The 26948-nt window shown below is 52.7% G+C and overlaps 1 protein-coding gene across 1 annotated transcript; it reads left to right on the top strand.

Annotated features, from left to right (window-relative positions):
• Window positions 1-22316, top strand: LOC100906159 (neuroligin-2). Its single transcript, XM_029111123.1, has 14 exons — window positions 1-684; window positions 14055-14204; window positions 15356-15544; window positions 15761-15911; window positions 16656-16827; window positions 17346-17532; window positions 18252-18540; window positions 19770-19973; window positions 20150-20327; window positions 20498-20806; window positions 21011-21256; window positions 21447-21595; window positions 21880-21974; window positions 22288-22316. The coding sequence occupies exons 1-14, from the start codon at window positions 237-239 to the stop codon at window positions 22314-22316; spliced, it is 2796 nt and encodes a 931-aa protein (XP_028966956.1). The 5' UTR covers window positions 1-236.
• Window positions 22317-26948: the final 4632 nt, after the last annotated feature.

Here is a 26948-nt window from a genome sequence, read left to right as displayed (position 1 = left end):
ATGCTGGAACTAAGATGAGATCAGTTGATATCGTCACGTGTCTGTCATGGCAATCGAGTCTGATTCACGGAAAGTCACCGTCTTAGGATAGAAGCGGCTCGGACTCAGTTCGGGAACGAAGACGATGATGCGGTAGAGCCACGTAGAGTGACTGGCGTCCAGTGTGCAGTTCGTGACACAGTGTTCACAAAACGGATACGTTCCCGGAAATAATATTCTCCTTACGCAACCGTGCAATGGTTCGCAAACTCCGCCCATCGATACGGCGTTCTGCCTTCGTCCTACTCGTGCTGACGCTCATGCCCGTCGTTCGGTGCACCCGTTTGAGTTCTCGAACGGTGACGACGCGCTACGGAGCTCTTAAAGGAAGTATAGTTACCCTCGAATCAGCGGTGCGTCAAAACCTTCAACCAGTTGAGGTGTTTCTAGGGGTGCCTTACGCTTCACCGCCATTGGGAAATATGCGTTTCATGCCGCCCGGCACGCCGACTCAGTGGAAAGGCATCCGGATGGCGGACCGTTTCGCGCCGGTGTGTCCACAAAAACCGCCGAATATCCAAAACGAGACCGAAGCACTAAAAGTCATGCCTCGCGGTCGATATGAGTACCTGCGACGGCTGCTGCCCTTTCTGCAGAAGCAAAGCGAAGACTGTCTGTACCTCAATATCTACTCGCCGGCGGTCGGTAAGTTCCCTTGCTCACATTGTATGTATTGTAAACGAGCTCCCGGCGACGACGTTACGCGAGTTTCGCGGTGCATGAGTGTCGTTGGCTGGCAACGAGTAGCAGTCGTCCCCGACTGTCGTATATTCCTTTTCTCGCGGAATTCTGCTATTCAAATCAGATACTACCGTATATGTCCAGTTCGCTCGTTCGCGCGTATTGCTCCGCCGCACGCGGTGTAGACCCACCGGCTCAAGTGGCTCTGTACGCTTGCGTATGCCATCGCAAATGAAACAGCCCTCCACACGGCGTCCTCGTGTGCAACCAGCCGTCAAGCAACGTGTTGCCAACATCGAGCTGACTGTGAAAATGAGCGGAAGCCTCTAGACAGCACCTTTCTATCAGTGTGTCATTTCTGCGAGCTCCCGACGGAAGGGAGTTCGTTCCCAGTCACGGTAGTCGTCCTGCGAACGTCGGTAGTCCTTGTCTCAAGTTGAATAGCGGCGTCATCAGTAGAATTCAGCTCAGGTATGCTTACCGGATTGAAAGTTATACCAACTGAGGCATTAGGAGACGTGACATGGGAACGGCGGCTATACGTGGACAGCTCACTCGTTGATATGACACTTCTGATCCATACGTCGGTAGGTGTAGCTCTTGCCGGCTCTTGATAAAAGTTGAGCTCATGTAGTCTGCAATGGAGGGACCCCAACGAGCAGTGACAGCACGCTCCTACAGGCTCAGGTTGAATGACAAGCAAGTTTTTCTCGCCCCCTTTTTGTCCCGTGGAGCGAGCGAAAATCAATTCTGGTGATGCGGATCAGGATTCCACGATGAACGCCATTGACCGATGCCCGACGTCCTGGGTCCTGACCACGGAATTCGGACCTCGAACGCGGCTCGCTGCTCTGCAGGCATTTGTATAAAATAACATTCATGTGATGCAAATCGATGAGACGAATAAACTGAACCCATGCATCAATTTGTCCGCGCGACCATCGGGTTCGATGTAGAAATTGGACCGTAGATCCCCCCATGACACATGTTTACATACGGAACCGTCTCGTTCTCGATTTGTTCCCGGGATAGGTCCACATAAGCTCAATGAATCGCCATCAGGAGGTGAGATCTAGATCTTGTTTCCCGCGAACCTTTCCCACGGCGACCATCTTTCCGACCTCATCCCATGATGCTTGTACGGACTCTTGCTCACACGGTCGTCTTCATGGGACCCTATTCAGATAGTCTGTCCTGTATCAGGACATCGGAGCGATTGTGTGCCACACGGTGGGAGCAGGAGCGTGCCCCCTTCTATTCCAATGCTTGTGTCCTTGCCTGCTCTTTATATCTGTTCCTGTCGTCGCTGCTAGCCTGCCTGCTCCCTCCAGCCGAACACTGTTCTCCCCCGGCCTCCTTGCTCGGGCTTTGATTGTCGTGCTCGCTGTGAGGGGAGCGATAGAAAATGTTCGCCGACAACCGAAGCTATCCACAGAGGCGGCAAAGCGTGAAGCAAGGGGAGGAGGAAACAACGAACAAATGGCGTGCCTTGACGCCAATAAATAATAAGATTGTCTCAATTGTCGCTCCGCTGTGATTGCTGCTTTCCCCCCCCTCCCGTCGGAGCCGGCCGACAACAACAAAACGCCAACAACCGTGACAACATCGGCCCTAATGTCGCGATCAGTTTCGGCGTAGATATCCCCTCCATTGTTGGCTTGCGACCCATTATCATTGGATGCTCGGGATCAAGATGCTCCCTCTGATAATAGGGGCGTTCGAGGTACTCGATATCCGTGTCTGAGTGAGCTCAAAGACCCGAGAGATTTAAGAGGAGACAAGTCACAACGTCATAAGATCCTCCTAAAATCCAGCTGTTGGAACTCCAGACCGCGGCCCAGCTGCTACGTCGAATTGATGGGCTGTCCGCACGCTTACGAAATCGAACTCCTCGAGAAAAAACCGAGGTCTGTCATCCGCTGAGACTCTCTGATCCAATCGGGAAATACTTGGAGGGCTCCAAGGAGTTTCTTTGAAGGACTCGATTCCGAGCTCGGTCGGTCGTATACCGGAAAATATTATTTCCGTCTGATCCAGAGACCAATCGCCCACTCATCCTCCCCCGCAGCTTCTTCCCACCGCATTTGTGATGTTACGAGTCTGAATAAAATTTCGACAAGTCTGCGTGGGTCTCGCGACGTTTTCCACCCGATATTAGGCGCTAGTCTCACTTCTGAGTCTTCGGTTAGTCCTAGGGATTTTCCAGCTTGCCATCCTTCGGAACGGCTGACGGAACAAGAAATCGGGCGCTCCCACGGAGAGACGCGGTCTTTCGGCGGTTTCTTAGTTTGCTACTCGAAAGAAGCTAACCATCTCCTCGGTCCCTCCTCTCACTAGACGGAGCACGTTCTCTCCGCTCGCGGAGCGTGAGTGACGAGGCAGGGGAAAACAGGATGCTTCGCGCTCTTCATTTTTAATACTCAGATTCACATTATTCATCGCCCCCTCTTTGACTTCACTCCGACATCCGGTGCTTATTTAATTCATTTGGTGACAAGCAAAAAGTTCTCAACGCTCCGCTCATTCTCGCGCCTCTCAGAGACTTGGCTCTTAGTGAATCCAGAGGCCTCAGTTCGTCCGTTTGGCCCGTTGCCACTCTTTGGATGAGGTTTCAGTTTGGGTTCACGCAGTAGCATTCAAAGGGTCGTTTGCCATAATTGATATTCATTTTTTTCATTTCACCGAGTCTAAAGCAACTCTCAAATTGACAGAGTTAGTCTGATTGGTCTTCAGGAGCCATCGGAGCTTTGGCGAGATCAAAGTCGATGGCACTCCGGCAAAACAGGGCCATCGATTCGTTCTGGGTAGAAGTGCTCCGCACCTTTGGAAAATCAAATCTAAGCGGAGCCATGGAAAAATGGATTTGCGAGGAATGGATGGAGCCGAAAATTAGGACGGGAAGAAGGAACGCCGCGGCCGAGAATTGAATCTGCGACGGTGCTCCCTCATTCAGCCATCGCATCGCGTCGTTTTTTTTGTCTTCAGTTCCTCTTAACTCATACAAGTGCGTTAGGAAAGTTAAACGCCACGCCGGCCGGAGTCTGAGCGAAAGACTTTTCGACTCATAGGGAGCCGGCCATCGGCGCGGCTCGGATGAATGCCCGACTTGGGGCGAATCTCTCATCGGACGCTGTTGATGAAGATGAGGAAGTAACCAACTTGTGAACACACCGCCCGCGGTACTGCGTGGCTTCAGGCTGTTGATGCTCAAGCAGCCGTCGCTTCTAGAGCTCGTCAAAGGAGTCGCGTGGTTGTGAGCGTACGTGGTATGTATATGCGTCCCCGACGAGTGAGTGTTGAGCGATAGGCAGTGTCGAGTGGGCTCCTCATACTACATGACCACGAACCCGAACAAACATACGCAAGATCGTCTTGGCGAAGGAAAATATACGAGCATTTGTTTTGATATACCTCTAGCGGGCAGACATATGCTCCACACCGCCGAGCCGCCGAAGTGGCGCATTAGGAGTCGTTGGTGGAGATGGAATTTTCTTTTGATGAGGATATGAGCTCTTGTCGAGCCCGGAGCTGCTCGAGGACGTCCTCATTAAACCAACTCCAGACGACCGCTGACAGGTGATTTCCTCATGACCGTGGGCTCTTCAAGAGAATCGTTTCACAAGGCCGAGCAACGATGCCAGAAGAGAAAGGCAGAGATAAGGAAAAAATGAAACAAATTTCGATCGCTTACGGAGTTGCCACGCTTCGCTGATCCTCCGAGATACGAGCATGGATAGTTTAATCCCTCCTGTTCTGAACGTGCCTATACTTTATGCTGATGGTAACGAGAGACGGCTGTCTGGAGCAAATTGATTGGACGTTCTTGGTCGTATGGCTCGCAGCTCCCCCGCGAACCCCACGTTCGCCACCACTCCCAACACCATCAGCAGCGCCTCCATTGGCAGCCACAGCAACCCGAAACCGCGGGCACTTTATACGCAGCTTGAAAATATTATCCTTTATGAACAAAAGCTCTCCGGGTGATGCGCGACGAACAAGACTGCTGACAGGGTCCGATCTCGGCTTTCTCTTTTTTTTTTGTCGAAGCCGGAGGGAGAGCTTCTTGCCTCCATCGGCAAACATCGGGGACTTATCTCGTTGTCGGGGAGCTGCTACATTAATAGCCAGGACAGAGAGTCGGGGCTAGTTGGACGTCGATGAATCCGCGGTACGACTCTCAATCGGTCTTCCTCTTCGGGAGATGGACACGCCTTCATTAGAAATTCCGACCTACTCGAACTGTACGAATTCCATCTCGCTTCAGCCAATCCGCTCACTTCTCTATTGTTTATCTCTTCCCGCATCGACGGTCCCAAGGAACTACCTCATATGGATTTATCCGTCTCAGCATCAATACAACAGTTCTCATGATTCCCCTATCAATAGAAGGAGACCGGATAAGCGAGTCTCGGCGAAAGTCATCGGAAGAAGCTCGGAACGATCAGGTGGCTGGAAAAGGAAAAGAGTGAACGAACTGCGACACGACCGTCGGCGCCGATTCCTCATTGTTTGCTGCCTCGCACGCTAACAGAGCGACAGCAAGCCTGGCGACGCATGCCGGAAGACTAAGATCCTGGCAGGTGTTTGCACACGAGCCGCCATGACTCAACGCAGCTTCCGACCGAACGTCTCGAATGAGCGGGGCAACAGAGGACGACTTTTATTGATTTGCTTTCCTGCATTGGCAGTGCTCGATTTGCCTTTTGCCGTCCCCGCCCGTTTTCCACTCCCACCCATGCACCGTGCCCCCACCCCTACCTCTCCCCTATACCCGACGAACCCGCCTCTGGCGGCTCGAACGCGGTTCGCTTTCCGCTCCTTTTCTCCTCGGCCTTTGTGTAGGACGAAAGCAAGTTCAAGAGCAGGATCTCGCGCTCTGACTGCCCGTGTGCCTCGTCTCTCCCTTCTCCCGTCGGATCGTCCGTTCTTCGACGCCGCTCGTCGCTACTCAACAAGCAAAACGCTGATTGTGCGAGAACCCGTTGGGAGGCTCTCGTCTTGGGGTTCAAAACGATTTTTTCCTCTCTCGCCGCCCTCGGCGGAAGTGGGGCTGTAAACAAAGCAGAGTCGCTCGCGCCGATTTGCCTACCATGACACCGCAGACTGGAATCACTCGCGGAGCTTATTGCGTCCCTTCACTTTTTCCAGCGTGGAGATCTTCCGAACCACGAAGTTTTCTCCCGCCAATCCGAACGAGATCTAATTGATTCGACGGCGGCAAAGTTTGCCCCTGATCATCACGGAAGCTCGGAGGACTCCACGACTCTTGCTCAAACGATTCGCTGGGATTAGTCGATGAAACTCGAACCGGATAAACGGATCACTCTTTCCTTCCCTACATATCTCCGAGGACATCGCTCTTCGCTAGAAGTTGAGCCGGAATTCACAATATTCGGATCGAGGACATCACTCACGGGCGAGATAAACAACTTATGGGGAGGAAAAAAGAAATCCCTCTTCCTTTCGGCTCTCGGGCTGCTCTGCGGGGGTTGTACTGCGCCAACATCGAGATATCTCGAGCTTGAATATTCTTTGCGCGGAACTTGAAGCTCAGCTCAGGCGGAAGTCTTCTCTTATTCTCGCCCGAGAAACCACCGTACGTGCTGCTGAAATCCGATGCCGCACAACGAGCAGAGCGGGACGGGAGGCGACAGCGGATGCGAAGATGATACAGAGGATTTATGGGATACGGGAAAAATGACGAAGAAATATCGATTCATCAACTTCTTCTCGCCGGCGAATTAGATCTTTATCTCCGATAATGGTACAGCTTTTCGGATGAGCCTCTTTGTCTCGACGGTAAACAGGTTTGGAGCGAGGAGTATCTTCAGAAGCGAATATCATTACGACCGGATGTATATTCGCTAAGGGCTTTTCCCACATCTCCCACATGAAAGAACACGGTGGAGAAATTCAGATGTGGAACGGGTAGGTGCATTGCCTTACGGACAGAGAATGTATAAATCATGTCAATATGGATCGTAATAATCGTACACAAAAGACGCAATTCCCGACGGAACCGTCCATGGTAGACAGCGGTCGATAAGTCCACAGCTGCAGACAATCTTCCGTAGCGAAGAGCAGGGAATCTATCCGGCCACGCTCCCAATCGAGAAATTCATCCATCTGCTATAAGTTCCATCCGGCGAGTTGTGCAGGTTCTGTTGTATTCTGTCGTGATTTCCCCTGACAGTCGGAGAAGTGTTTCCAGCCCATCGTGAGGGCGGTCACAATCCCCGGGCAGGTATGAGCGCAGGATCCCGAGCGCCCCTTTAGGCAAAGCAGCACAGAATAACTTGGGACGCAGTGCGACATTATGGATGCTACCCATACGTTCAGAGAAGCGCCAGCAAGAGCACTCTCCGTTCGCGTCGCCTCCACGAGCCGAAAAAAACGCAAAAATCGTCTCAACGCTTTAGCGCTTCTGTCAGGTGCCACCATGCGCAGGGAAAGCCGGAGTTGACGCATGCCTCACCAACTTCCACCTTTTTTGTTTATCATTCCCGTGCGAGTTCTCGCTCGTTCGCTCAGACGTCGCGCGGAGAAATTATTTTAGGCGAGAGAATCGCGCCGTCGCCTGGTGTCCTCTCTCGATCACCCGAGTCCGGAAGAGGTGGGAAATCATGACCGGGGATCAGAAGTTCAAGAACTGGAAACCTGGGGAGAATGCAGAGGAAATGGCGTCAGAAAACTGAAGACGGGCAAAATAAAGCATATTAAATCAAGTCCGTATTGTACGCCAATCTGGGTCTGGGCACATGGAACCACATCATCGGAAGCGGAGTGGTTTTATTGGACCGCGCAAATGTTCTGGAGACGTCATGATCCCATCATTAGGCGCAAAATGATGGGCCTCAGTACTCTTCCCTTGGAGAGGTCTAATATATGCTCAGACCTATTTAGGGCAAAGTTTTCTTGGGATATCGAAGGGAGGCGGAATTCCGACGACGGCTCTAAAGTAGGCATCCCAAGGCATTTATGGCATTCTACCTGTACCTCAATCATTACCGTGGGGCCAGACCGTGGGATTGGCTCCCCCGATCATTGCCCGACCTCAGTGCCGCCCCGCATCTGGTTCGCTCGGAGCTCGCGGATCCTCTCTGAAGGTAGGAGAACCTTTTAATTAGGAGCGTATGCCACAATGACGCGAGCACGCCCTTGATCCGAAGCGACCACGTGATCGGCGCAGAGCCGTGGCTAATATTGCTCACGAAACCTCGACATTGTTCAGAGGAATAACCCTCGCTACGCCTATTTGGGATTCGATAACGCATTTACAGAGAGCTGAATGATTCGGATGGAAAGTCGAGAATTCACCCAATCCCAGAGGCCTCCAAGATGAACGGCACGTGGTATACGTGGGGAGTAATCCAGCCAATCGGGCTGAAGCTCTCTCTGAATTCCGCAACCTAACTCGGTTTCCGGTCAGCCGGATGGGTCCTTCTGAGACCGTGATTCCGGGATGAATCCATTGCGATTTGAATGAGGGAACTAAAAGAGAGTCCCCGTCGCAGCGAGGTACAAAGGAGCTCGGCACTGGATGCAAGGACGCAGCGAACGCGCGGCCGAGCTCTATCAATCGTCATCATGAAGTGCGTTCTTGAGCTTGTCATAGCCACTAATCACAATGCGGTGCTCGAACCGTCGTCATGCTCAGCGATTGCGCTATTAGAACAGATAGCGAGTCGCGCCAATCGTTAGGTACCTATTAGCGATTGTGAAATATACGTAAATAATGCTTTGGACGACGCCGGCGGCGATGCGATCGAAGGACGTTTCATCTCTCCCATCGACTCGAAACTCCAATACTCGCTGGAAGACGACGTCTTCCCGTCGTCAGGCTGCCCGTGGAGCGAGGTCTCGTCCACAGCAGATTCACGTCTACCGTAGCGCAAGCGACTTGCTTGCCTTTCCGTCGACAGCGACAAAGTAATGCGTGCTCGCTCGTCACTTCTCCTCCATGTTTGTGCGCTCGCTCTTCCGCTGGTCCGCCCGCTCGCTCGCGCGACCGCTGTCGTGATGATTTGTTTGAGTTCAAAGGCACAGTTGTCCCCGCGCCGTCTCCGTCGGACCAACGTTCCCAAGCCCGTCCGTGCATTCCCGCGGCCGTTCGTCGTCGGTTTTAGGGCCGCCGCTGCGCCTTCTGAAAGTAAACGGGCTCGCTCCTGTGCACGCATGCCTCAGCTGCTTCCTCGGCATCACACATGGCATTTTTCATCCTTACAATGGGTCTCGGGTCACATCAACAGCGTCAAAAATCTCGAGAACAATCCTATACGGGACAGATATCTCAGGAGAGCACCGACGGCGTTGGATAATTTCTTCGTTGTACTTGCATATATTTTACCGCCACGTCGGAGGCCATGGGGCTGTGGAGTGTCGATCAGAAATTTGTCCACGCACGGAATTTATATCAATCGGGAAAGGAATTCCCGACGCATCGTCCAAAGCGACAGTCGCCATGGCGGGGACTCGGGAGAGCCCACGATACTATTCATGTGTAGGAGATTTAGTGGTTTTGCCGAGATGTTGGAAAGCACTCGAACGGAAAACAAGGTTTTCGATGAGGGAGCATCAAAGACTCGCACAGAGTAATGCGAACAAGAGAGGAACGACGATGCTCGCGCGTAAAGCGGCCGATCGAGTATGTAGGTGGGCACACAAAGTTCTGCATGCGGAAATCAGCCGCGAGAAGGGGGGGAGGGCGCAGGCTCCACTCGCCCAATAAAAACGAAGTCTCGCCAACTCAAAACTCGGCGCAGAGAGGCTTTTTTCCTTCGGGTTTTTCCCTCGTCTTTTGTCTCGTAGGGAATCTCTGCGTGAGCGAGACGGACGAATTCCCGGGGGACGGACCGCACAGTTGTCGTGGTCTTTGAGCGAACGTCCTCTAACGGAGGCGAATGGGAAAAAAACTCGACTTTTCCATTATAAGAGCTTGCATGGCATGCAATACATTGACAGTCCTCCCGCCCCGACGGGAGACGCTTTCCGAAATCAGCATTCGACTACGTTCCGAAGGAGACCGTTCTTTCGGACGGATCACAGAACAGCGCCAACGTCAACGGTTTTTCATACCCTCCTGCATAGAGTGCGCAATAGGTTTGCGTATAGTTCTTGTTATTCGGATGGTTCCAAGTTTCGGCAGAATAGCCCTGCGATGGGTCGACTGCCGCGTGGACTGCCGATGCAATCACGAGCTGGGCGTGGAGGTCGATATCGGACCTATTGGTCGCCCAGGTCGATAACAGCAATCCGCCCAGTGTCTATTGACAGTGGAGATCGCGACTTCGCTCGACTGTGGGGGCGTTGAGAGCTGCGCACGTCTGGTAGGCCTGGAAGCAGGTGCCTGAGAGAGAAAGATCGGTAGATATCGGTCGGTCCGTGTCCGGGAGGAAGGAACTCCCTCGATATGCTTGGCTCTCACACGATTACAGGGAGATGAAAGCTCCAGAGGTGCAACAAACATTCGCCCGTAATTGCGCCGCAGTCAGAAAGTCCGTCATGCTACGGTCTGGACTCTCTTATCACAGAGATGAACGATGAGCTCGAGGCTCGGGTTTAATCAGGGCCGCTGAAATGAGCGCGTCTGTCATCATCATTCCATGCCGGGGAGTTCCCGATGAAAGCCGAAGAGAGTTCCCGATCGAGTCCCCTATCGTCAGTCTGATTGGTTGGACTCCGGGATGCAAAAACTCGAGGAATCCCGCTACCTCAATCGGAACGTTCGAATCTATGACTAGACCGCGAGCGTCGATAAATGAGTTCTGCTACAGCTTCGGTTAAGGGAGGGCGCCGCGTCATATCTCCGATGGTACAGCAGTGCAAGTTGAGCTCTCCTGGGATTCCAAGCTGCTGCCGAGGAGGTGATGCTAATTGCCAGCGTTCGCCGATGAGTGTTTCTGGATTATTATTTCTTTCCGTAGCTTCTGATTCCGTTTGTTGGTGACGCTGAAGCGCGGAGCAAATAACAAGTTCCAACGCTCTGAGGGTCTCAGAGGATTCCCAACTTCTAAGGATATAGGCGGAGCCTCCGCCAGTTCTATCTAGCCGAAACTTCTCCCTGGCTCGGCATGTCGTCGAGTACTTCACCCTCCAACGACATATATGTATGTTTCTTTCGTCTGGAAGTGCGACCTAGTTTTCGAGCGAGAACGACTCGGGTGGGTGTGTGTGTGTGTGTGTGTGGTTGAATGCTTACTCTCATCCATCGCTCTCTTCCACATTGCGGGGACTCCGATGCGGTGGGAAACAATCTCTTCTGAGAGAATCGTCGATGTCCCCAGTCTGAGCATTGTCTCGTCTCTCCAGCTGACGGCAGTTAAGCGCACATGAGGGATTCTCGGTGATCTTGGGGGGATACCGCGAACAGCGAGAGCGATCGAGGAAGAGGGACGAGCTCGACTCTGTTCACTGATCGGACCCGCTGATCCAAGCTCTCGAGATGACGACCGGTTTACTCGGTATCGCAAGCTCGCTCGCGATTTCAGATTTGTGCTCGTGGGGTTGGCGAAAGCTCACGCGGCGACATTCGACACAGGAGGGAAGTTGCGCAACCTTTTCGAGTGAGCTGGGTTTCCAGACCAGAGAACTCTTTCTGATTCTAAAGCGTTTGTGTACTATTCGGAGCCGCATTTGCGGATCCCGCTCGAAAACAGAAAGTCTTGTCACAAGATTTCCCGGGCGAATGGGTCCCCGCATCATCGACTCCAGCGAAGTGTGTGCACTGAGATTCAACTTCGAGGACAACTCTCGAGGAGCTTCGTCCTAAGCTTCACGAGGAGTAGCGATCCTGAGGTCTCGGCGGAGTACGGTAGTCGAAAGGAGCCGGATCGAAATTGGGAGCGAAAACCGTCGGTTTGTGCCGCGGTTTCCTCGATTGGCAGCTGTCGTGGTTTCATCAGGAGCCGAGGGAGTGTTCGACACGAGCGGATTCGAAGTTTCGACACTGAGCTTGTCCCTGAATTATAATCACAGTTTTCCCAATAAAACCTTCTCAGGCGAATCAATTTCGGCCGCTTTGATGGAGAAGTTCGTCTCGGTCTGAGGCTGCGTATGTCCATGATGATATACGAGGTCCGATCTGCCGGCACGAGCAGGACATTGGTCGACATATAGAGACGAGTGATACAAAGTCCCTTGGAATCGCTTTAGTGCCGAGGTTGCGGGAAACACTGCCGGCGAGGAAGACAGACAGGATGCGGTGAAGGCGGGCGGTCGGTCAAGCCTGTGCCCGCAGCGGGGTATCGACGGAGAGGTAGAGAGCACCTAAAGTAGATTCAGCGAGGATTGCCAAAAGACGAGAGTGTATCTGCTGACGGCCCCGCGCGACGGAAAATTCTGAGCGCAGACCGTTGACGTGAAGTAATATACTCCAGCGTCGGCTCGCCCGCTTCGAAGTCTAATGAACTAATTGATAATTCAAGCTGTGAATCGGGAGACTTTGTCGAGGAACCGCGTTAATCAGACCCGATCTATCAACGACCGTCGACGACCTTACGCTTCGTGATGATTCAAAGACGAGCTGAGTTCGGCTTGATGACGGCGGTCACTACCACCAAACCCCGCCGCTGCCGCCGGTATTGATGCAGTTCCACCGAATGTCGCGGATATGATCGGATCAGCTCATTGGGTATCGACTCTCGAGCTCCATCAAACACCGAATCACAACTGTCCGGGGCAAGAATCAGGAAACATCGGGATGTGATGTCGCTGGCGATCAAGGTCACCGAACAACTCGCGAGACTGCGACCGAGGCCGGCTAGTGATCATTTCAATAATTCGTCTCCCGGGATTTTCGGGGCCCTAGACCCGGTATGTCCGCGCGTCCCATTACTCACTGCGAAATGTTCCTCTTCGGTCCATCCGTGCCGTTGCTTCTCTGTGGACGTTGCTCCAATGGATGGACCGACCAAGCCGAGCAAGCGGCCCACCGTCCTACCCACTGGTCGACTGCCTGGCGGTCTCGTCCGTCCGTCCGTCCGTCCGTCCATCCGCCCGCCCGCCCGCGCGCGCTGGCCTGTCAACGAAAAGGGCGCGGACAAACGAAGCGAGTCGCAGACAAAACTCCCATATGGAACCGAAGCTGTGGCCTTCGCGTAAGGACTTGCAGAAAAATATGGTTGCCATTGGCCTCCCCGTCCGGTCGGCGCCCCATCCGCTTTTTCTGTTCCTATTACTCCGAAGTCCGGCCTTCAATGACTGTAGGAGCTGAATGAGTCCGACACAGGACCGCAAAGACCGGTTGAATGACGGTCCTAATGAGGAGCAAGCACAAAAATTTTACAGACCCTACATGGCTGTCAAATATGATCCGCCGACCGCATGTCCGAATCGTCTGCCCAATCTATTAAGTCTTGGGACAGTTTAAATGTTGATATGATACTTCCCTCATGAGCCTTCCCGTCGGTCCAGTCCATTCAATCATCGGAGTTCTCGTCCTCCTTATCCACATTGCTTTGTTCCAATAATTTCAATGCTCCATGGCCCGCCCGATCCTCGTCCAAGCGATCCCTACACGCGAGAGCCGCCCTGACCAACAGAAACACCAAAACATGTATCGAATTACTAGGCTCCGACCCACGATGGATATGAAGAACGCCGACGCATACCCCGCTCGAGCAGCGTGTTGCCATGCGGGAAAGCCCCGCAAAGAAGTCATGATACTCCGAGCGGCGTTCCACGGGTGGAAGACACGTTTCGCTTGCGATGAGCCAGGCGCGCAGACCTCTCGACCTCCTCGCTGACCGATTCCTTACCGTTCCATAAGCTGGGACGTACCAAGCTCCGTCTTTGAATGGAGTAGAACATTGTTCCCCCGATGCCGCTTCTGTCAAGCAATCAGGGGCGGAGAGGCGGCTAGGCATACTAATGCAAAAAAAGTTTCAAACGAAGTCCAACTCTGTTTCAAATGCCCGAAGGGAGTAGCTCGGACTGAGCTCGGGAAGAGCTTCAGTTCCCCCCTCTCTGAAACAACACACGCGTTGCCTTCTTCTGAAACGACTGCTCTGCATGAAAACTCACTTTATTTCTTCCCATTACTCGATGACGGCATCGGCGAGAACATGACTCTCAATCAATAATCCCTCTTCCAGCTCCTCGAAAGCGGAATTCCGTGAACGAAGAAGGCTCTCTGCCCTTTCGAGGGCATGCTCGAAATTTTTCGTGGAACTCCCACAGTTCCGAAGGGCGCCCTCAATAATATTATGACTACAGTTCGATAGCAGAGAAGCAATCGGACTCTGAGGACCCCCGCCCCCCTCCCTCCTCACCCTGAACGGAAGCGTATCTAGTCTAGAGTATAAAATTACTAACCAACCACTCGTCGTTCATTCCAGTGGGCCGATCCCCTCTCCACCTCCCGGTGATGGTTTTCATCCAGGGAGAGTCGTACGAATGGAATTCAGGGAATTCCTTGGACGGAACGCTCCTGGCCAGTTTAGGGAATGTTGTCGTCGTAACCCTGAACTACCGACTCGGCATTTTCGGTAAGCCTCCGCTTTTTCCTCCATGCATTGGCTTAATCAGCCGTATTACACAACTAATATACCGACAACGGCTACCGATACACTGAACCGTCGACCGCCGCTGCGTCTACATACCGTTTCTCCCTCTACTACTGCCGCAGTAACCGCGAAGGCCGAGGCTCTGCGTTGCGAGTGCCTCCCACCACTAATACTACGACCACTACATACATACATACACGGCCGTTCGTTTAGCTGCTCAGCTTGTTTCGGCTCCTTCCATTCGCTTCGATTTCTGTGACCCCGTTCTTTTTCTAGTAGCTCTTCGGCTGGCTGTAATGACCTCTCGAGATCGTCGATCGGGGCGCGGGTTCATCCGAATACGCGCAGCAGTATTGAATAATTTTCTCGAGCGCACTTTTTCCGCATCTGTCACGCGGACGTAGCAACACCGGCATTGACGTGGACGACCAAATGTAATGCGATGACGAGGGCTGTAGCCTCGGGCTATTGCTAAATAGGAAAACGTATAGGTAGCCAGACCGAGTACATAGTGGAAGGGAAAAAAGAAACCTATCTAATTAGCGGACTCCAACTCGAGCAGGCCGGCCAGCTGCGACGCCGAACGCGCGTGACGCCGGCCATCACGATCACTTCATCGGGGTCGTTTGCTTCTTTCTTCTGGTCGTTTACTCCAACCTTTTCCGGCTTCCCTCTCATTGGGGCACGGCGATTTTTCCTCCCGCTTTATCTCTGGCCAGGCGGCGCGGCCGGGTGCGGGTTTCCCCCTCCAACACGTCGTCGGCGTGATGGGGTTGTAGATTGTATCTCTCTCTGGATCCCTCCTCCCCATCCACTTCATGTTGGCCATTCAGCCGGGTTTTCTCTTGCCCACATGTTCAATCGCTCGGCAAGAAGAGCCCAACTCAACTCAACCATACTTTCTGAGATAATCATATCAAACACACATTAGGTCATTAGACAAGGGGGAGTTCCGCCGCGCTCGGTGCAGCTTATCTAGGTCGTAACTCCGGGAGAAATCAACTTAGCGCGAACTGCGCGCTGAACTCTCCCAGTTCCCAAGTTTGCGCGGTCGCGCAAGGCCGCGCGGGTGCACCGGCAGTCGGTAATCACGCACGCATTTTTGAATAACGTCCTTGCCTACGCTGCTGCAGGCTTCTTGCCGCCGATCTCGGAGAACGGCCGCGGCGGGAACAACGGTCTCCTCGATCTCGTTGCCGCGCTGCATTGGATCCAGGGCAACATCGCCGAGTTCGGTGGTGACACGAGGAATGTCACCGTTATAGGACACGGACAGGGTGGCGCCCTGGCGAATCTCCTCATGTTGACACCAATGGCCAAAGGTTCGTGTTGTGATCGTTTCCTCTTCTGTGTGCCGACCCTCGTGACGAGCCGTTCTGTACGGCTCGTGTCTATCCATTGCCGTCGGCGCGCTCTTGTGCCCGGCCATTTGAGAGTGGATATGAGTGCGATGGCAATCCTCGCGGCGCTCCCCAAGGATGCTATTCGAGCCCACGACGAGCGTCGTGTGCTCATTCATATTGATCAATTGTCCTCAGGGTTGTTTCAACGAGCCGTGTTAATGTCGGGATCCGCACTCAGTCCGTGGGCGATCGCCCGAGAAGCTCCGAAGTTCACCAAACGCATCGGTCAAGCCCTCGACTGCCCCATCGAGGACAATAAGGCACTCGTCGAGTGTCTGAAAACCAAGTAAGCCATATATCTTGTCCCTTTGTTGTTCACGTTCAGCACAATAAACCACAATTTAGTGGTTATGCAGAGCGCGTTCGGAGCCCTCTTCCACCAGCATGGCCGCCGCTCTAACGGCTCGCGTCCTCCCCCATCGTGACGAAACTGGCTTCGCAGAGAGTAGTTCGGAGAAAAGTTTTGATTCCATCGCAGGGTCTCCTATGTATGGACGGCGAGCTGCGAAGTGTTCGTTATTACGAAATATATGTGTCTGGGCCGGGGAAGCTCGGAACTCCGTGACACCATCCTGTCGTCGACGTATAAAACAGCAGACTGGTCACGCTAAGTTCTGAGGCCCCGCTGAGCCACAGGTGCGAACCGATCGTCGTGCGATCGGTTTTGCTCCGCCAGAATATAGCAATAAGATGCTCCGACAAGCATATACTGCGCAAGGATTGCGAGAGGAAATCGTTGCTGATCGATAATTGACTCGATCGCATCCGCTCTTGGAGGCGGGAGCATTGCTCTCCACCATTCAAAACTGCTTCCTTCCCGCGATGGGAGCATGTAGTGCAGTTGCAACTGCGTGAATTGACCGTTTTACTGGAGGAGTAGAGACATCGAGCGGAGAACTGTTGTCTCCGTAAATTAGTGATCTTGTGAATAAATGCTGATTCTCGGATTAGGTCGAGAGACTGCTATTATCCACGCAGACTACTTGCTCGGTCGTCCCCCACAGCGTTGCTACATTTCCTGTTTTTCCAGACCTGCCGCCGAAATCATCGCCGTCGAGGTCGAAGCACCGGAATATCACTCGGCATTCGGACCTTGCGTCGACGGCATAGTAGTCGCCAGAGAGCCCTTGGTCTTGATGGAGGAACATTCTGTCGCTCAACTTAAGACCTACGACGCCATATTCGGAGTCACGTCTTACGAGGTGGGTACAACAATGAACTCCTGTGAGGCATTATTATTTCGCCTCTGGTAAGAACTGTCAACCTTTGTCAGAGGAAGCGGTGTGCGTTGGAAAGGTGCTTGGAAGCTTCCGTACATGCCGTGCCGATGTCGAACATTCTGTGATCTGACAGCTGCCTCGGTGAACATCGGCATCGCTTGCAATATCCGAAACGCCGACTACAGCGGTTTCAAGATTGTCGCTAGCCTTCCGCATCGCAGATCCATGTAGTAGGGCAGATGAGGGACCATTGCTTTTTAGTGTCCTACGATCAGAAAACTCGGTGATCGCTGATGGAAGGAGTGCGCGAAGCACCCAACGGGATGGGAGTCGAGCCGGGAAGGGGGAACACCTTTCCTCGCAAAAAACGGGAAAGCGTTCGACTCGCATCCTCGGGGTAATTTAGTCACCTTGTCCCCCGTCGTTTTCCTCAGTCATTTCGGCAGTAATTCTAGGCCCGACGCTGTTGGTTGTCATACGAAATGCTCACACCCTTGCAGGCCTACGATTGGATGTCGGCGGAAGAAGAGAAATATGGGATCGAAGCAGAGAGACGAGATCGGATCTTGAGAACACTTGTGAGAAATCTGTTTACATACCATCAACAAGAGATACTCCTCACAGTGCTGAACGAATATACCGATTGGACTCGGCCGTTCCCTCCACATCCGCTCTCCATCCTTGACTGTGAGTACATGGATTCCAAGCTCGTGCAGATCAGCGTCTCGTCCGTAGCCCCTCGAGCCCTGGGGAGATATCCGTTCAGATCGACTATACTCGGTCAGATATAGCGTAGATTCTCATTTCGTCATGGATGATGCCGAACAGCATCCTCCTCTCGTGGGCTGCCGACGCCCTGGTGAATACCGTTTTTCATCTTCCGCTTGGGAATCTGCGGCGAAAATAAGCGTTGGGGAAAAAGGCCGCTTATTGGCCGCTATGTTCTGGGTCCCGAACAGCGGAGCCATGGAAAAAGCATCGTTGCAAGAGCTTGCTTGTGCGAAATTTCCGCGACACTGGACTTTGACGATTGGTTCAATTTGTCCCAATGATTCGGAGGGAAATAAACGTCGCAACAGGAATTCAGTAGACCTTAGACAGAGAGTTCCAATAAATCCTCGACGCATGAGGGTGGCCAGCTGAGCGGAACGGACCAACAATCAATGCGGGACAATAGCCTCGGGCGACTGTTCTACCGGACAAACCTCACCGGTTTCGTCGTTCTTCAGCTTCGTTCTTCTCATGAGTGCTCCTCAGTCGACCGCCGAGCCGTCGCCCCGCTTTCTGTACAGTGTTTTTCTTCCGATATTTCCCTCTTGTCAACCCTCAAAGATACAACGGTCCGTGAGGACCAAGCGAGTTCGGCGAGAGGCTCAAGTCGACCTAAGTATCAAAAACTATTTCAGCTACGGCCGAGGTTCTCGGAGATGCTCTCGTGGTTGCTCCTCTTTTCCGGGCAGCGAGTCTCCATGCGAGAGTGGCGAAGAATTCTTTCGTCTACGTTTTCGGCTACATGACAGAGCACGGCGACTACCCGAACAGGGTAGGCGGCGCACATGGCGAAGACCTTCCGTATCTGTTCGGGGCCCCGTTGACACCCCTCCACAGTCATTTCAAAGACGGCAACTACAGCAAGAGCGAACAATCCCTCGCAGAAGCCTACGTCAGCTACTGGAGTAACTTCGCTCGCGTCGGGTGAGTCATACCTCCGTATTCCTTCCGGATCATATGCTCCAAGGTCGCTCGCGACAGAAGGGGAAACGAGCCCCGGACTTGACAAATGACCGGGGAACCAGGCCCGGCTCCGATAGAGCTTGGAATCTGTTGTTCGAGGCGCGTTCCGAATATTCGAATCACATGCCGGTCCTCTCGGCCACACTTTGCCCGCACGGCATGTTCTTGAGAGGAGAGGGTTCGCCACACTGAAACTTCTCAGTTCTGAAACCCATCGATCAAAATATCGATCTGCAAGTCCGATCACCTGAACATTTCACTGAAGTCGCAGAGTCCATCGCTTGCGAGACGCTCGTGCATGGAGGGCTCGCTCGGTCTGCCCGGAATTCGAGCCGGACCGAATCCTGCGACGGAAGATGGGTCTCGAATATTTTTCCCATTAGGATGGCTAATGAGAGCACCGCTCCTTCATCTGCGGATATGAACTTTCGGGAAATCATTCTTCAATTTCATGAAATACGAGACCTACGTGAAGCAGTGACTAGAGCTCCGAGTTCCGCCGGGGCGGATGCTGGCCTCCCCTTGAGAATGTATTACATTCTCAAGTCGCTCTTGTTGGAGAGATATGTACGTTAGGCAAGAACGAACTATGCGAAACCCGGCGGGATAATCGCGCTCCCCAAAGTCCTCGGGACTGCGGCCTCGATGTTGCGTCGGAAAAGCGTCGTCAATAGTCTTATTGAGAGCGGGGAGAATCGTTCTTAGAACCCCGTCCCGAACCCAATCAGGAACTGTGGTCTGCATGTCCTTCCGGGAGAAACCGCCGAGAAGAATTTGTCGCTGCCTTTATGTCGCTGACTTGTTCTCAATTTTTGTGGGTAGAATCTACGTCCATTGTGCACCGCGTCACAGAGCTCCATCAAAGCTCTCTTTGATACGGACGAAACATGCTGGGAAGCTCGCAGACTTCTGAAAATTCCAGGCGCAATTGGGTTAGACTCATCTTGCTCTTATTTTCCTCTCTCGCGGATGTAAGCCCCCGGCGACCGAGGCGGCGCTCATCGCCGTAAGGAGAGCGGAACAAAGATTGAAAACGTCTCGGACACTCTAATGATTTTCCTCTCAAGACGAAAATCCCTTATTGGGAAGTGACCGTGGAATTCCACACAGGTCGCGGAAAAAAACTGTAACGGTTCTGAGGAGAGAACAGATTTCCCGAACGGCGCTCTGATGCTTAGATCTCATTCCAGGGACCCGAGTGTATTTCCCGAAGATGGAGGAGCTGCCGATCGGAATAACTCGAGGGATAGGAACCGTTTAGATAGATTGCCTTGGGCAGCTTTCGATCCAAATCATCAGAAATTCATGTATCTAGGAATGAAACCGAAGCTCAAAGATCATTATCACGCACACAGACTGTCTCTGTGGAACCATCTCATACCCATGTTGCACAGGTCAGTAGATTGCTCCCGGGAACCACTCAACCGAAACGGTGGTCCTCTTCGAGGGGTCGACCGTTTCCCAGAAGTGTTTTTCCCGAAAGAATTTCTCTTTCCGCTTGACTCCTTGTATCTGGTGCCGTAGGACGCAGTCAATGGTCACTTAGTTGGGAAATGATCCTATTTGCCAGGTCTGGTGGGTCAGATGTGAGTCCCTCTCATCACCTGTTGGATGGGCATGACAATCCGCATTTGTTTGATGGAGTCATTCTCGGAACCAACCTCCAACAGATGCCTAGCTTCAAAGTGGGTGCAGGCGCCCCTGGGGGCGTGAGCGACGACGAAGATCATGCTCTCCAGGAGAACAGGGTAATTTTTCTAGGAGCTCGAGAGCTCCGGTCATAACCTTGCCGTGCGCTCGCAGCTTCACGTATCTTGGGCTCTTGCGCCTTCCGAGCTCAGAATAATCCTATTCGCAAATCGTAGCGGCTTCGATGATTTATTGGATATTTACGGACTGTGTTGAAGCGAATGAAGAGCCCGTCCGTTCCTCAATGGCTCCCTTCACGAAAGCCTCGTATTCGAAATCGCTCTCTTTGCAGTTGGCTCATAAAGGCTCGGCGGCCGCTTCAACTCCAGAGCACGTCGCCGCGTCCGTCTCGAACGCCAGTAGTGGAGTTTCACATCCGCCAAAGTCTCTGGATCATCTCCTGCTGGAGTACGGTGGCTATTCAACCGCCCTGAGTGTTACAGTCGCGGTTGGATGTTCACTGCTTGTTCTCAATTTGCTCATATTCTGCGGAGTGTACTATCAAAGGGATCGAGTGAAACAGAGCAAAGACTCGAAGGTACGCGAACGGGACGAACAGCTCTCTGGCTTGCAAGAGTTTTCCCGAGGATTGAGGGCTTAGAGCTGTAGCCGAGAAATTCCTCGTTACCTCATTAAATTCTCCGAGGAATATTCGAGGAGGAAAACCCAGTCTTGATCAAGTTCTCAGGGCTTCGAGAAATGGCTCGCGTACATGAGTTAAACGATCGATTTAACGTTTCAGTCGAAGAAGCGGAAACGTGATAAGAATGGCTGCCAGTCTAGAGGCGGTGTGAACGCAGCGGCGAGTAATATCAGCCTCGGTAAGGATCATCAACAGGACATGATGACGGCAACGTCGATCCTGCGAAACGCCACGTCGATGCCCGACTCTCCTCAGAGTCAAGTACGGGCAGAGTCACAACAGCACACAGCCACCATAAACCGGCACCTGCATCCTCAGGGCATGGTCAAAGCCGCGCCACCACAGGTGAGCATCCTGCACAGCATCTTGAGTCCTAAGAAACTCCCAAGAATTTCACTCCTGAACGTAGGGGCACGCAAGCGCCATGACGCTAGAATGGAGTCGAACGTTTCTGGCGGTGCCCCGTATGTCTTCGTTTTCGGAGATTATTTTTCACTTTTAGTCGCTCCATATGGTCTCCGTTTGTTTTCTTCAGCTGCACTTCCAGCTGTCAACTGTAGAGTCTGTCGATTATCGACGTGGAGGCGTGAGCACAGCGCCGGCGGATTCCCGCGGATATGAATCGGCAGCCCCCGATACGTTGAGTTTATCTAGACGTCCAAAGGATTCGTACGACGCAATGCCGTGAGTATCCCCGTTCGCCTGCGATCGCCGAACGATTGAGTCGGGAATATTGTTTTCATCGAGGATCTAAACCGCTGGCTCTCCGGACGTCCTGGACCCTCCTCTGCGAATCGACGGTCGTTTCACTTAAAGACCTCTAGATTATTCGGGAGATTCCCAGCGACTCGCGGATAGAAAAGACTCCAAATAGGTGCCATGATGAGACTCGATAGGATCTCTGGTCTCAAGTACCGAGCGAATTTCGAGGAGTCATCCGATGACTTAATTGCTCGATCCATCCCCAGGACGGGTGAGAGCTGTGTCGCTCCATACGCATGGAGTCCCGATAGGGTGGTTCATTTCCAACTTGGCCAACAGAATAATCAACAGAACCTCGAATGTAAGTTTTGCAGAGACGAACCACGTCAATCGGTTTCTTTTCCGATACTATTCCCCTTCCTTGAGTGAGCACTCAGGAAAGCCAATCGTAGACTTTGCTTTGAGGACAAATCTCATTACCTCTCGTCCACAATCAGAAAACTGGTCACATTGGCCCGCACGTACTCTCCATCCGCTCCAGAGTCTGTAGTGGCTCCGGCCCTTTTTTTCTGTACTCCTTCCTCTGCGAGTCCGTGTTTAGCGGCCTCGTCTTTGTCTTTTCCCATACGCAATCGAGTACGGGATCCGCTCTGAACATCGAACTTTGTTTTCAGGGGAGCCCCGACACACAGGCGATCTCTAATCTAATATTTCACCCTCGCTCAGCCTTCGTGCTGCACGCCCTGTTCTACCGGAGCGTCCGCCTCCCTTTCTTTTGCCGCTCATTCAAGAAATAAGAACAATATCCTTCTTGACAGCGGCTGCGTTGGTTCGATACAGCCGCCTACGTGAATGCGAGAAGAACAAAAAAACGTCCTCGGTCATGGGATCGCCCCACAAAGGACGTCAACTCTGTATGGACCTGTGAATTTTGTGAATACGAAATAAATAGTAGTTGTAAAATTGGATAACGATATCTGATTCGCTTTCCGAGTCTTCCTTTTTGTCGTATCACATGGAGTGCAAGCTCGTAGGGGAAAGCTCGACGTCCGCTGTTCCGTTCGTGGGGAGAAAAAAATCGCCGCGGAAAAAAACAATGACCCGCAGCCGCGGTTGAGTGACGGGCCCTCTCCTTTACCGACACCTCTCGCGGCTGGTTTCAGCCGCGCAATTAGGGGCTCGGTCAGAAAAAAAGAAGATTTTGTGTCGACTGGTGGGATCCAGCGTAGCAACGCTGACTGAGAACGAATATCGCGACGCGGAGGGATGTGGAGCGATCGCCGCGTTGAATTCAGAGTGAGGCTCCTGTGAGTCATGGGAGAAAGCTAACTACTACGGTTTTCGGCTTGAATATTCCAATGTGTCGAGGAAACGCAATGTGAATTCCTCGAATTCCTCAACTCTTCAGGCACAAGAAGAAGACGACATTCGCACCCTGTACGAAATAGCCAAGGAGAAGAAGAAGGAATACTAGAGAAAAACGGAGTGACTGCATCCTCTCGCTTCTCCCCCATCTCTCCGCTTTTCTCATGGCGTCGTCCCTAAACCTCACTCGGTCTAGTCGTCAAAGGAATTCGCCGAGGGCTTCAAGGCAAGGGAGACTCCCTGACCCCAAGGGAGACGCAACCCTGGAAGCTGGAATTGAGCCAAAACTGACCGCGTACTGGAACGCCGACGAATGTGGGAACTTTCAGAATTTCCCCACGATTCCACCCGCGGAGTGTTCCCCTCGTTAGGCGCATGAAAGCGTACCATACGATTCGGGCGAAAACAGGCGTGAAACATGATGATGATGTTTTGGACTCGCTTGACCGTCAGCCGCAGGGGGAAAGCGAACCGACGAAGAGTTTACAGTTTCGTCTCGTGTATCAGATTCTCGTTTGGAGCTCAGCAGCGCGGCGGTATTCCCTAGTGGTGTCATATTCGCCCGCTTGCGGACCCGCGACGGCTTCTCTTCTCGGACCGATCGTGAAAGTACCCGGCGCATGATCGGTAGCTGAGCCGCATTTCAATTTATATAGGTCTTGGTTTCGCTCTACATGTTTGTATTCAACGAGATCTCATGATGGAGGAGCGTCGTCGCATACGAATACAAATCCATTCACAGATGGATCTCGTAAACTTGGAACCCGAGTACGAAGTTCTGCGTGTCGCTGGATCGCTGAATGTTTGTATCTCTGATCCGAACCGTGCATTCTGTTCCAGTAGTCAGACGTAACGAGGATTCGGCTTTTTCGGTTTTTTCGGCTCATTGAAAGTGTTGTCAATAAAGAGAGAATTGAGCTAGAACAGGCTGACGAACACTCACCCTTGAGACAGTGACCCTTCGGCGAACATGTGGGCGCAGAAGGCTCCTATCTGAGGACGGTTGAACGGCTTGCTGAAATGGAATGACGCAGCCTATCTCGCTCACGAATGCAAACAGGAGATTTTCTCCATCACTAGCTCTGGTCTCTTCGTCTGTTCTCAAAACGCCGATGACTGTCACTTCCGAAGTTTCTCAGGCCTCGTCGTCCCTGAATCTCGACGATAGCGATGTGGTCCCGTTCTCGCCATAATGAATAGTGTGGAGGATCCGCCCCTATATATGTTCAATTGTGTTCTGGAGTACAAACAGTACAGAAGCTATCGAAATTGCTGAAGCTCGACCCACTCGCCGTGAAAAGACTGCGCCGATCAAGCACCGGAAACAGGGCCGATCTGAGAAGCAGAGAACTTAGCGAAGGCGAAAGAATTCATATTAAAAAAATGGGCTTCGATCTCGAACGCCGTGATTGAGAACAGTGCTCCTATCTGAAGAGCGATAAGCGTCTGAGAATGAAGATTCTGAGATGGCTCGATAGACGAAGACGTGAGCAGGGTTTTGTGAGACGGCGTGTGTTGGCACCAGCGGCTGCCTGCTCCTTCGCCGCCTGCCTGCCAGTCTGCACCGCTTACGGTCACTTTACGCTGGACACAGACCGCAACACACGTGACGAGGCGTCTCGCGTTCGTCTTGCCGCGCGCCCTTACCATCTCCTTGATTCCTTACCGAAAGAACCGTCTGCCCTGCGGAGCGAACCCGCGGACAGGCTCCGTCTCATTTCGGCCAGGCCCGTAGGCTCCCATTAGTTCAGCGATTCGGCCAGTTCATTCTCGGTCGCAGGGGAGGAGAGCATCGAGCTCGCCTTTCTAGTTCTTAGGCACGTCGGATGCGGTAGAACGGCGACGAAGCTCTTTCCACGGAATTCGCGGCTCTGGCTTTAAGCTGGGGAATGAAAAATTCGCAGGATGGAGCTCCCTCGGGTGACACAGTCAGGGCATCAGGCTAAGGAGCGCCGAACTTGACGGATCTTCCCAAGACAATATCACACTCTCCATAATTCAGCGCTTCAAGAGAACACTTGAAAAGAGAAGTTTATGAAGGTAGGTATCTGACGAGAAGCTCTGCACCGTGGTGGTCGGCGACATTCATACTCTCTGAGTGTGCTTTTCTATCGTCAAACGACGTAGGTAGTTTTCGCTTCGAAGGAACACAGGAACGAGAGACCGAGTGGAGAAGGAGGGAAGGAAGCGGCGAAAAGTCTTGGCTCGCCGACTGAGAAGAGGTGAGAAGCCTGCTGGTAGGTCTGTGGCTGTTGGAGCGCTTCTATCATTTTAATGGATTCTATCATGCTTGAATGAGCTCCGTAAGCGCTGGCGACGGCCCTGATCATAGAGATCAAGAGCTACTCAACTTCAGCTTTGATGCCCTCGGGGTTTCACAAATAAAAGCCGAGAAAGTGGACTGAGCAGCCCGCGAGAAAGTCTCCGGACGAGTCTTCACACAGAGGCAGTAGGGCTCGACGAGAGATCAGGAGTCCGACATCGTAATGAGAAATCGCTGCGCGTCGTCGAGAATTGCTTCGAGAGTCGTATGCGCTTCATTCTGTGATGACGATAGATACCTACAACCGCGGATGATCGAATCGTTCTGGCGACTGCAACGCCAGAGCTGGAGCGGTCCCGGTATCTAGGACTTGTCGCTCTCAACCAAAGAGAGCACAAGCGAGGATCAATTATAACCATAAGCATAAGTTCTTTTAGGGCGGGGAAGGGGGAGCCATTCCCGGACCTTGCCCGAGGGCGGAAAACGTCTTCTTTCATATTCCTCTGCGGCCTACTCGTGCCCGGCGACGTGCACTTGGTCACTGACGCTGAGTCATTTATTAGATTGTCCCGCCATTCGCCTTTGACCTACCTCAGGAAACATTGTAGCGAGTTCTGGCGCCCTGATTCAATCCGGGACACCCAAGGGTTCCTGCGCGTCCTTAGAGCAACGGCCCCAAGTCTTCTCAATTCCTCGGCTCCGACGACTATTGATGGATTCTGTATGCATCTCTAATTCGGAGACGGAGCGAAGACTACTCAACGAGGTATCTCCTGTCCGCGAGGACTACCAGAAGTTCAAAGAAATCGCTACAGCCACCCGCGCGGACTCAGTAAGACCGGTGAAGGCATGCGAATCCGGATTCGAATGTCCTTAACTCCCTGACGGGTACCTATTCCGGGAGATTACCCCACTCAGCTCGAGACCCTCAGCTTTACGAGATGTCGAGGACCAGCGGACCATATTACCGTCGGGCATCTCAGCTCTATTCACGCGGCTACCTCACAAAAATCGGATCTCACGACGCTGCCTTACGCCGATTCGAACCTTTCCCGAGAAACCCGTCGAGGATCCCGAGCTGCCTTTGAGCCTATACAGCGATGCTGTGAACCATCCGCTCGACCATGCGTACTGTATTGGGAGCTGGAGTCTTCCGATTTCATTGTGCCTCTACTTTCTGTTCGGATTCTAGCTCGAAATAAAAACCGAATTCTACGCTTGAGGGAGTCCCGAAACCTTTTCTCAGGCAGCGGATGAGCGGCCAGAGACAACAATCGCAGTGAAGTCGTCGCGGACGTGGAACTTTGAAAAGAGAGAAGAAGACGAAGCGAATCAGTTACAAAAAAAAATCACCCGCCCCGAGTCCGAGAAAGAGGACAGACGAGAGAACCACCGTGCGGACGAACGGACGGACGGACGGATCGATGGATAGGGGAAGGTACAGGAAGGAGAATCAGGACAGACTCGGAAACAACACACTCGTGATGCGACCTCATTGGGAAACGGCGCGTATCGATTCGGATTTCGGACGTCTAAGCCGCTGGTGACGCCTCGGAATTCAAGGGTATCCGTCCCTCCCTCAAGGTCCACAATCGCAAGTTCAATGTTCGGAGGAACGGTCTGCGCGCTAATGAAAACCTGAGTGGCCTCAACTCTCTCAGCGAGGGGGAGGGGAACCATCGGCTCCGACAATTGTTTAGTGCGAAT

This window comes from Galendromus occidentalis, unplaced genomic scaffold (assembly GCF_000255335.2).
Source record: "Galendromus occidentalis unplaced genomic scaffold, Mocc_1.1 scf7180000077293, whole genome shotgun sequence".
Classification (NCBI taxonomy): domain Eukaryota; kingdom Metazoa; phylum Arthropoda; class Arachnida; order Mesostigmata; family Phytoseiidae; genus Galendromus; species Galendromus occidentalis.
The sequence above is the reverse complement of the archived record's forward strand: the minus strand, read 5'-3'. Positions and strand labels throughout refer to the sequence as shown.